Source organism: Ylistrum balloti, unplaced genomic scaffold (genome assembly GCF_031769215.1).
Source record: "Ylistrum balloti isolate Yb309-2 unplaced genomic scaffold, AGI_CSIRO_Ybal_v1 Utg370138, whole genome shotgun sequence".
NCBI lineage: Eukaryota > Metazoa > Mollusca > Bivalvia > Pectinida > Pectinidae > Ylistrum > Ylistrum balloti.
Window position 1 is genome coordinate 538960 of NW_026782146.1, and position 12426 is coordinate 551385.

Below are 12426 nucleotides of genomic sequence, written 5' to 3' on the forward strand. Positions count from 1 at the left end.
TTTGGGCCTATATCCCGACCACATGGGCCTGAGACCTTGTTACAGGTATATTTGGACCTATATCCTGACCACAAGGGCCTGAGACCTTGTTACCGGTACATCTTGACCTGTCCAAATTGATTTGTTACACTCATTACGTAACATTTTTGACAGACTACATTCAACGTTTGGTAGAAATGACACTCCAGTATGGTGCATATTGAAAATGCAATATATCTAAGTAATTAGTATTAAGTAGGGATGTCATTTTTACAGACAGTTGACTATAAAGCCCCTGATATGTCTATAAAATGTCCTGTGTACGTTAACTTGATAATCTCATAAAAAATAAGTGTTATTTCTGTGGAACTGGGATATTAATTTGCAGAAATGCTAAAAAAAAAAAAAAATCAAAAACCAAATGGAAGCATGGTTCTACCAATGGCAGTTCACATTTCTCAGGAAGCTGGCAAATGGACTAGTCTATAGGATGACATTGTTTTGTCCTTGGGCAAGAGGACACCTTAGTCGTTCTAAGCAGCATGCCGTGGCCTCCCATATGTTGTTCAGTGAGGAAGCCACCAGCTACTACCAGACACCCTGCCTTAAAATGTCCCTGGCTGCTCATGGGTGACAAAACTTAACAAAACAAAAGTTGATAATATGTTAATGATTAGGTGAATGATAATATGTAAATAGTATTGATTTAAGTATTGTTTGTTTTTACAGGTGTCAGTAAACATTTACCTAATGTACTCTGAATAACTGTGTGATAATGAACACAAAGTACTTTAAACAAATTATAGCCTGGAAAATTATATTAAGATTTCACCTTCAAACTGAATTCTCTGCTCCACTCTTAGGATTTTTCAAAGATTTGTATGCGGTGGACTTTGTACTGTGTCGTGGCCCTAGCGCCTGATAGTCAGTAACTTCTACATATTCATGAGAAACATGTGATTTGATGGAAGATGGGTGTGGCCCTGTGCTTGGTTTGATAGAGGGCTGTGGAGGTCGACGTGGCAGTGGACAACCAGGTGGTACCATTTGCTTTGATACACGAGGTCCACTAAAAATAAAACATTGAAATATCTTTTTTAATGTCATTTCTCAGAATTCATACCTGAGTAATTTTCAACCAACATCTAATGAATATGTTCTAGTTTTTCTGATCTCAGAATATCACAAAAAAGAAATTTACAAGAGATACGTAAATGAAGAGCACCTTTAAATAATTCAGAATTGGATACAGTAGAGCCAAACAATCAAATAAACTCCATCATAAAGCTGTTTCATCCTTCTAGGACACTTCAGTGATGATAAGGACCTAAATTTTGAAGCCTTGGAGGAAAATCCAAAGTGAACAAAAAAAAGTGAATATCTACACTGGTCGTTGCAGCAGCACTATCATCAAAACGTCAATATCTACACAGGTCGGTGCAGCAGCACTATAATTAAAACGTCAATATCTACACAGGTCGGTGCAGCAGCACTATAATTAAAACGTCAATATCTACACAGGTCGGTGCAGCAGCACTACAATCAAAACGTCAATATCTACACCGGTCGGTGCAGCAGCACTACAATCAAAACGTCAATATCTACACAGGTCGGTGCAGCAGCACTATAATCAAATAAATTTCTTAATTTTAGAACAGTGTAAAGTACATGTGTATACTACTAGTAAACCTAAAGTCATCATAACATTGGTGTGTCTTACCAAAACCCCAGTGAATTCACAAAACAGCAGCATTGCTTTTACAATGTCTATTTTATCAATGTAGCATCTTAAACTTCCATGTTCATCTCAAATATCAGAAGTCAGTCTTTAAATCATGACAATAAAAAATCTGGTCAAAATCCATTCTGAAATATTGTGATTAGAGTAAGAGTGACAATTTAATGTTCATACCTGACATTTTGAGGTGAGATGTAATCGTAGTGATCAGGTCCAGGAACAGATTCCACCTGATATGCTATGTTAGCTATACCACTGAAGGACTGTGTTCGGGCTCCACCAAAGTCATGCTGAGAAATGGTCTGTAAATACAATCAACAAATCTCTTTGTACTTCTCATCTCAAATATTGTTGAATGTATAAGCTAAGTGTTAGATATCTGAGTGAAGAAGTGATGTGTAAGATATCTGAGTGATGAACTGATGTGTAAGGTATCTGAGTGATGAACTGATGTGTAAGGTATCTGAGTGAAGAACTGATGTGTAAGATATCTGAGTGATGAACTGATGTGTAAGGTATCTGAGTGAAGAACTGATGTGTAAGATATCTGAGTGAAGAACTGATGTGTAAGATATCTGAGTGAACAACTGATGTGTAAGATATTTATGCAAATATAAATATTACAACACACTGATATAAAAACTTTTTTAAAAAAAGTAAAAATGTGTACAATTAATCATTTACAAACAAGAACAAGAGGTCCAAGGGGCCTGCATCACTCACCTGGCTAATTTACCTATTCAACCTTTTAATAAAGAATTTTATATATGACAAATAATTTCTGATATAATTTCTGTACGAGTCCCACCCTTGTGGTCACACAACTGATTCTGCTACACCCAAGAATACTTCAGACTAAATTTGGGAAATATCCATTCATTCCTACAGGAGGAGTAGATTTTAAAGAATTTACTCTGTTGAGCCAGGTGAGTTCAAAAAGACTTACTGATGGTCCTCTTCCTGTGGCCTTTGCTGTCTTCGCCTTCCTGGTACGGACAAAATAACAAATAGTACCAACCAGGACCAGGATAAAGACAACACCAACAGCCGTAGCTACGACAGGAATGACCCACCCTGAAAATTTATAAACATTGATCAGAATCAGGAACACAAGAAACAATGTTGTACACAATTTACTCCTGAAACATTGAAAGTGTCGAGATCAATTACTTAAACAATTTGTAGCATTTCTTCCCATCATACCACCCACCAAATATCAGGATCTTGAGATTCTTGCTTATTGAGAAAATATTTTTAACAAAAAAAACACATATGACCCCTAATTTTAATGCATTTGACTTCTGTAGCCTTGAAAGTAGATAAAAGCATTCTACTGGCACAATAACATGACACCGGGCTTCTTGGTCAATGAGAAAATATTAGTTAAAAATTCTAGCACATATGACCACTGTGATCTTGAAGACAGTTTGTCAGGATTTGTCATTTGATAGCACTTCACATAACTTGCTACTAGCTCAATGATATGACTCTGGGCCTCTTAGTTTATGAGAAGAAGTTGTATTTATTTTGAACACATTTGACCCACTTGACAAACCAAGTTGGATACTTCATTAGAACAAACTTGGTAGTCCTACATCCTGGTCAGCCACTGGTCTCATATCATGACCTATTCAACAAGACATTGCTTAAATATTTCAATATGTTTGATTCCTCTGACCTTAAAAGTGGGTCAAGGTCAAATATTTAAACAGACTTTGTATCCTGCCATCTCAGTACAATGTATGATATATGCCCAATATTATGACCCTAGACTGGTTGGCTATTGGAAAAATATTGCTTGAAGATTTTAAAAGTTGGTCAAGGTCTGTCATTTGTACAAAGCTGGTAGCACTTTTCTCAGTATGCTACTAGCCCAATATCATGACCCTAGCCTCTTGGCCTCTTTGAAGACACCTGTGACCTTGACAGCAGGTTAAGGTAATTCACTTGAATAAACATTGTAGCACCTTCATTCCAGCATGCTACTGGCACAATATCATATGACCTTTGGCCATTTTGTTATTAAGAAGTTGTCTAAAACGAAAATTGGATGATGGATGGACAAAAAGGGGACATTATACAACAGTGTAAGCTCACTTTGGAGGGTTGCCTGAGCCAAGAAAGGTAGTGAGTAGTAACAGGATTTCATAGGGGGCGAATATTGATAGGAATAGGGGGGGGGGGGGCAACAGTTATGTTATCCACACTGTAACCATGTTAACTGATTAAAATTACAGTAAATATTTGACACCAATGAATATTTGTTATCGGTATTACAGAGATTGTGTTTTTTTTTTTTTTACTTTTTCATTAGTAGTATTATTTGTTAAAAAGGCAGAAATTATACAAAATTATTATATAAATAAAATATTATTGTTTAATCAATAACACTATGAGTTGAAATTTATCGGTGATTGATGTTTAATGAGTGATTAATGTTGGGAATTCCTGGGATTTATACAGCTTCAAATTTTGTAATGGAAATTTTATGTACTGGTTATATGTATTCATCACACACTACACAAAGGGAGATAATTCAATAAGATTAATTAATAGATTTGACATTAATTAAGTAATTAACCTCTTTGATAAAAGACATGTCAAATGGGTATTAATTCACAACAACATTAGTCAGAGAACATATTTACACATTGAAGTTTTATATTTAAAAAATACACATATACAGATATAGGACATGAGTTTCTGTGATTTACATGGCCACATCAACACTGTGTAACATATGATCTAATATGCTTCATCATTTACATCATATCATCAACTTCATCATCAACATGTAAAAATCAAATTCAGATATTCTGTATAACAGGGAAACTGAAATATTGAATGTTGTATCCAAAAATAATGTCATCAAAGATGATTCTAATCCAAATTAATTATAAAATCTGTATGTTAGAGTTTAAAACAGTGACAAATTAGATTACGTTTTGGTCTTAGTTTAAGTCATAAGTGATTTACACTTATAATCACCAACATCAATAACAGTCACACATAAACGAAAATATACAAGCATTTAATCAACCCTGATCAACGTTCTCCTTGGTTGATATCAAAACAGAACCATGTGGCCATGAATTAATTAGCAGATGATAACATCGCCTAATGAAGTTTCATATAACACATAACTCACAGGCTTGTGTCTTTAATGCACTTGTCTGTCATGACCAAACTATCGTATGGAAATGAGGCTCACCACAGGGTTTGAATACAATATTTGTATTGTGGTGACAGCGTTTTGATAAATGATGTCAGTTAAGAATTGTGTCGCACCTCTTCCATAAAGTAGGCAATGGTGAACACTGGAATTCTGATCTGTTAAAGTAACTTTGAGCTCTACACAAGGAAATGTGAAAAATGCTCATTTATGGAAACATTTCTGAATAAGATATTTTATTTGTAATAATGTAATGATAGCCTTAACAATTCTTACACAGGTTCCTCAAGCAGTCATGTGATGTCAACACAAACCTTCTATTACCAATGATAAACCACATCACAATCTGTCATGTGATATCAACACAAACCTTCTATTACCAATGATAAACAACATTACAATCTGTCATGTGATATCAACACAGACCTTCTATTACCAATGATAAACTACATTACAATCTGTCATGTGATATCAACACAGACCTTCTATTACCAATGATAAACAACATTACAATCTGTCATGTGATATCAACACAGACCTTCTATTACCAATGATAAACTACATTACAATCTGTCATGTGATATCAACACAGACCTTCTATTACCAATATTATGTATAAATGTCAACCAACCAAACATGTTTTGCTTGTATTTGATTTAATAATTATGATTCTGCAACTTAAAGAATTGTACCTGGAGCTATCAGAATCTTTGGATGGAATTCTCATTTGAACACCACATTTCTTTGTGTGTAAAACATTTGGTTGAGTTACAAGAAAAACACATGTGTACACAACTGAAAATGTTGACAGCATTAGTTCCAAGGAATTCTATAGTGTCAGAGTATTTTTATTTATTAATTTTTGCCTTAAATAAACAGAGAAAAAAAAAAGGTCTTACTTTACACTATGCCAAGATGTAGGTAAATGACTTCAATCATGAATTAGCTTGTACTTTCATTGTGTTCAGTTACAGATAGAGACTTCAATAAATATTGGAATACAATCTTGAGTTATGTATCAAGGGAAACAACTCAGAAAAGTACTAAATGCACACTCATGCAAGACACATTTATTAATGTACACTAAAAGACAGTGTAAGACACACTAAAAAGACAGTGTAAGATACATTAACAAGAGGCCCACAGGCCTTAAGGGTCATCTGACTACAAAGACATATATATGAAAGAGTCCAAATAGGCCAAAAATAAATTGCTCAGCTATGCTACAGTTTACATAGAAGACACTGGTTGGTTCATAAAGACATTTTCTGCAAACTTTAACTCATATTCTTTATACATGTATTACACAAATGCCATTACACTGGACATATTGCTTGTTGATAACTGTCACCTTGACAGTAGGTCAAAGTGAACAAACTTGGTAGCCCTTCATCCCAGCATGCTTCAGGCCCAATATCAGCACCACAGACCTTTTTGTTATTGAGAAGAAGTTGTTTAAAGACTTCAACACATTTGACCCCTGTGACCTTGAAAGTTCAATCAAATTTACTTAGCTGGAAACAACTATCTCAAAGATGGCATCTATATCGGATTTTGTTTTTGTAGCTTGTTTATTTATATATCGATAAATTTCAACCAATTGACCAATTGAAATTAGATTGAAACTATTTTCTCTATGCAGAGCCAATAGGTGGTGTGATGGTTTGAGATTTGCACATGCTAATTCATACCAGGTGTTACCTATACATGTCATTCAGGTGATATAGGAAGTGGCAGGCAGATGTAAAAAAAAAAAAAATTCTGAACTGTGAATTTATTGTTAACGCCCTCTTAAAATAGTTACATGGGAAATAACTACAAGAAATATTCACTATTGTTCACTTAATTTATGATTATTTAGGTTTTCTTGCAGGTACACTATATGTGTGTGTGTGTGTGTGTGTGTGTGTGTGTATTTTGTCCATGAAGTATATCCTTATTTGAAAATAATTTGTTTTATTTCAAACATCAGTCACAATGCCTCTGTCGCTGTGAAAAATAAAGAAAACTTTTACTTATAAACCAACAGAAAATAACTCAGTGGGACAGGGCAACTTGCACAACAAACTTACAGAATTACAAATCAGACATAATAATTCTCAATAATTTTCTGTCATCATGGAATTAGTACTAACCAAAAAGCAGAAAAATTCACAAATGATGCACATAATTACAAATATATGTTAATGTTACTGATATACTGGAACATACTTCTACAACCAAAGCACAAAGGACATGACAAGGGAAGTGTACTTCAACAACCCAAACAAAAGTGGTATAAACAGATCAGAACAAAGTATACTTCTACAGACAAAATAAGGAAGCTATACTTCTACAGACAAAATAAGGAAGCTATACTTCTACACACAAAATAAGGAAGCTATACTTCTACACACAAAATAAGGAAGCTATACTTCTACACACAAAATCAGGAAGCTATACTTCTACACACAAAATAAGGAAGCTATACTTCTACACACAAAATAAGGAAGCTATACTTCTACACACAAAATAAGGAAGCTATACTTCTACACACAAAATTAGGAAGCTATACTTCTACACACAAAATAAGGAAGCTATACTTCTACACACAAAATTAGGAAGCTATACTTCTACACACAAAATAAGGAAGCTATACTTCTACACACAAAATAAGGAAGCTATACTTCTACACACAAAATCAGGAAGCTATACTTCTACAGACAAAATAAGGAAGCTATACTTCTACTGACAAAATAAGGAAGCTATACTTCAAAACAACACAGGTACACTGTTACAGACAAAACAACACAGGTACACTGTTACAGACAAAACAACACAGGTACACTGTTAGAGACAAAACAACACAGGTACACTCATACAGACAAAACAACACAGGTACACTGTTACAGACAAAACAACACAGGTACACTCCTACAGACAAAACTACACAGGTACATTCCTACAGACAAAACAACACGGGTACACTGTTACATACAAAACAACACAGGTACACTGTTACAGACAAAACAGCACAGGTACACTGTTAGAGACAAAACAACACAGGTACACTCCTACAGACAAAACAACACAGGTACACTGTTACAGATAAAACAACACAGGTACACTGTTACAGATAAAACAACACAGGTACACTCCTACAGACAAAACAACACAGGTAAACTCCTACAAACAAAACAACACAGGTAAACTCCTACAGACAAAACAACACAGGTAAACTCCAACAGACAAAACAACACAGGTAAACTCCTACAGACAAAACAACACAGATTGAGATTGATTGTGACGTCTCGCCATGGATGAAGTTGTACTTCAGGATGCTCCTTAGCCAACGTGGTAAATTTTGTCGATAATTTGCCAATAAGGAGGTAATTATCAATACATATAGTATGGAAGTGATCAGGAGACCATCCTAGATTTAGTGTGAATTCGTGGATACGAAAATATTCGCGAAATAACAAATACAATGATTAAAGGCAAAACCGGAAGTGCAAGAAGTAGCAAGAAATCGGCTTCTAAAATGGGATTCAACTCGAAAGAGTCCTTCAACGACGCATTGATGGTGGAACAGTATGCTGGAAGGAAGCAAAGAAGTACATGAATTGTGATTGTTGCCAGGACCTTTTCTGCATCAGATGTCTGGATTTTGATTCAAAGAAACAGGACATCCTATCAAAATCAGATACCGTGTGGTTTTGTCCACCATGCAGAATGACAGTCGAAAAGAATATTCTCACGGACAGAAAAATAGAAGAGAGGTGAAGGCAAATCACGCAAGAATTTGAAGATAGAATCGCAGAACTTGAAAGGGAGGTAAAAGGGTTAATCGCTGAACTGGAAATGAACTTGAAATATGAGAAATCTGCACCAAGCAAAGACGAAATAGTTGCTGAAATTAAAGAGCGAACAGAGAGGGAAAACAACATACTTCTATTTGGAGTTCCAGAACAGTCCCATCACGAAGGAAAGAAACGTATGGAAGAAGATGCTAAAGTTGTAGGAGATGTATTAGAAGTCTGTGGAGTGTCAAACAAAGATAGGCCTAGAAAAATTATACGATTGGGAAAGAGACCAGAGTCCAGTGACATAACCAATAACAGCCGGCCTATTCTGGTTCATTTTGAGTCACAACAACCAAAGAAAGGAATCTTTAAAATATTTGAAAAGTAAGAAATCAAGCCAACTTTCCTCAATAGGAATAAGAAACGACTTAACACATTGTGAAAGAGAAGCAGAGAAGGCATTGTAAAAGGAAGCGAAGCAGAAAGAAAACAATGAAACGGAGGATTATGTATACCGTGTCCGTGGACCGCCTTCCCAGAAACAATATATAAAGAGGAAACTTTTAATGTCATTTCAACTTGAAAATAGTGAATTGTTTATGCTTTTTAGCTTTTAATTGGCTATACATATATAATAATAACAACAAAACAACAAAAGACTGATACAATCAAAACAACACAGGTACACTGTTACAGACAAAACAACACAGGTACACTGTTACAGACAAAACAACACAGGTACACTGTTACAGACAAAACAACACAGGTACACTGCTACAGACAAAACAGCACAGGTACACTGTTACAGACAAAACAACACAGGTACACTGTTACAGACAAAACAACACAGGTACACTGTTACAGACAAAACAACACAGGTACACTGTTACAGACAAAACAACACAGGTACACTGTTACAGACAAAACAACACAGGTACACTGTTACAGACAAAACAACACAGGTACACTGTTACAGACAAAACAACACAGGTACACTGTTACAGACAAACACAGGTACACAGACAAAACAACACAGGTACACTGTTACAGACAAAACAACACAGGTACACTGTTACAGACAAAACAACACAGGTACACTGTTACAGACAAAACAACACAGGTACACTGTTACAGACAAAACAACACAGGTACACTGTTACAGACAAAACAACACAGGTACACTGTTACAGACAAAACAACACAGGTACACTGTTACAGACAAAACAACACAGGTACACTGTTACAGACAAAACAACACAGGTACACTGTTACAGACAAAACAACACAGGTACACTGTTACAGACAAAACAACACAGGTACACTGTTACAGACAAAACAACACAGGTACACTGTTACAGACAAAACAACACAGGTACACTGTACACTGTTACAGACAAAACAACACAGGTACACTGTTACAGACAAAACAACACCGCTACACTGTTACAGACAAAACAACACAGGTACACTGTTACAGACAAAACAACACAGGTACACTGTTACAGACAAAACAACACAGGTACACTGTTACAGACAAAACAACACAGGTACACTGTTACAGACAAAACAACACAGGTACACTCCTACAGACAAAACAACACAGGTACACTCCTACAGACAAAACAACACAGGTACACTGTTACAGACAAAACAGCACAGGTACACTGTTACAGACAAAACAGCACAGGTACACTCCTACAGACAAAACAACACAGGTACACACCTACAGACAAAACAACACAGGTACACTGTTACAGACAAAACAACACCGCTACAATGTTACAGACAAAACAGCACAGGTACACTCATACAGACCAAACAACACAGGTACACTCCCAGAGACAAAACAGCACAGGTACACTGATACAGACCAAACAACACAGGTACACTCCTACAGACAAAACAGCACAGGTACACTGCTACAGACAAAAGAACACAGGTACACTCCTACAAACAAAACAACACAGGTACACTCCTACAGACAAAACAGCACAGGTACACTGCTACAGACAAAACAACACAGGTACACTGTTACAGACAAAACAACACAGGTACACTGTTACAGACAAAACAACACAGGTACACTGTTACAGACAAAACAACACAGGTACACTGTTAGAGACAAAAGAACACAGGTACACTCCTACAAACAAAACAACACAGGTACACTCCTACAGACAAAACAGCACAGGTACACTGTTACAGACAAAACAACACAGGTACACTGTTACAGACAAAACAGCACAGGTACACTGTTAGAGACAAAACAACACAGGTACACTGTTACAGACAAAACAGCACAGGTACACTGTTAGAGACAAAACAACACAGGTACACTCCTACAGACAAAACAACACAGGTACACTGTTAGAGACAAAACAACACAGGTACACTCCTACAGACAAAACAACACAGGTACACTCCTAGAGACAAAACAGCACAGGTACACTGATACAGACCAAACAACACAGGTACACTCCTACAGACAAAACAACACAGGTACACTCCTACAGACAAAACAGCACAGGTACACTGCTACAGACAAAAGAACACAGGTACACTGTTACAGACAAAACAGCACAGGTACACTGATACAGACCAAACAACACAGGTACACTCCTACAGACAAAACAGCACAGGTACACTGTTAGAGACAAAAGAACACAGGTACACTCCTACAAACAAAACAACACAGGTACACTCCTACAGACAAAACAACACAGGTACACTGTTACAGACAAAACAACACCGCTACAATGTTACAGACAAAACAGCACAGGTACACTCCTACAGACAAAACAACACAGGTACACTCCCAGAGACAAAACAGCACAGGTACACTGATACAGACCAAACAACACAGGTACACTCCTACAGACAAAACAACACAGGTACACTCCTACAGACAAAACAGCACAGGTACACTGTTACAGACAAAACAGCACAGGTACACTGATACAGACCAAACAACACAGGTACACTCCTACAGACAAAACAGCACAGGTACACTGTTAGAGACAAAAGAACACAGGTACACTCCTACAAACAAAACAACACAGGTACACTCCTACAGACAAAACAACACAGGTACACTGTTACAGACAAAACAGCACAGGTACACTGTTACAGACAAAACAACACAGGTACACTCCCAGAGACAAAACAGCACAGGTACACTGATACAGACCAAACAACACAGGTACACTCCTACAGACAAAACAGCACAGGTACACTGCTACAGACAAAAGAACACAGGTACACTCCTACAAACAAAACAACACAGGTACACTCCTACAGACAAAACAGCACAGGTACACTGCTACAGACAAAACAACACAGGTACACTGTTACAGACAAAACAACACAGGTACACTGTTACAGACAAAACAACACAGGTACACTGTTACAGACAAAACAGCACAGGTACACTGTTAGAGACAAAAGAACACAGGTACACTCCTACAAACAAAACAACACAGGTACACTCCTACAGACAAAACAGCACAGGTACACTGTTACAGACAAAACAACACAGGTACACTGTTACAGACAAAACAGCACAGGTACACTGTTAGAGACAAAACAACACAGGTACACTGTTACAGACAAAACAGCACAGGTACACTGTTAGAGACAAAACAACACAGGTACACTCCTACAGACAAAACAACACAGGTACACTCCTAGAGACAAAACAACACAGGTACACTGCTACAGACAAAACAACACAGGTACACTCCTACAGACAAAACAAC

At 36.6% G+C, this 12426-nt stretch overlaps 1 protein-coding gene across 1 annotated transcript in view; it reads right to left on the reverse strand.

Moving 5' to 3' along the window:
- Positions 1-813: 813 nt before the first annotated feature.
- Positions 814-12426, reverse strand: part of LOC132550664 (uncharacterized) — a 62155-nt gene continuing 50542 nt past the window's right edge. The window contains exons 20-22 of the mRNA XM_060214754.1: positions 2664-2791; positions 1892-2019; positions 814-1048 (exon numbers count right to left, since the gene is read on the reverse strand). Coding sequence (XP_060070737.1) covers positions 814-1048; positions 1892-2019; positions 2664-2791 — 491 coding nt within the window. The remainder of the gene's footprint in view (positions 1049-1891; positions 2020-2663; positions 2792-12426) is intronic.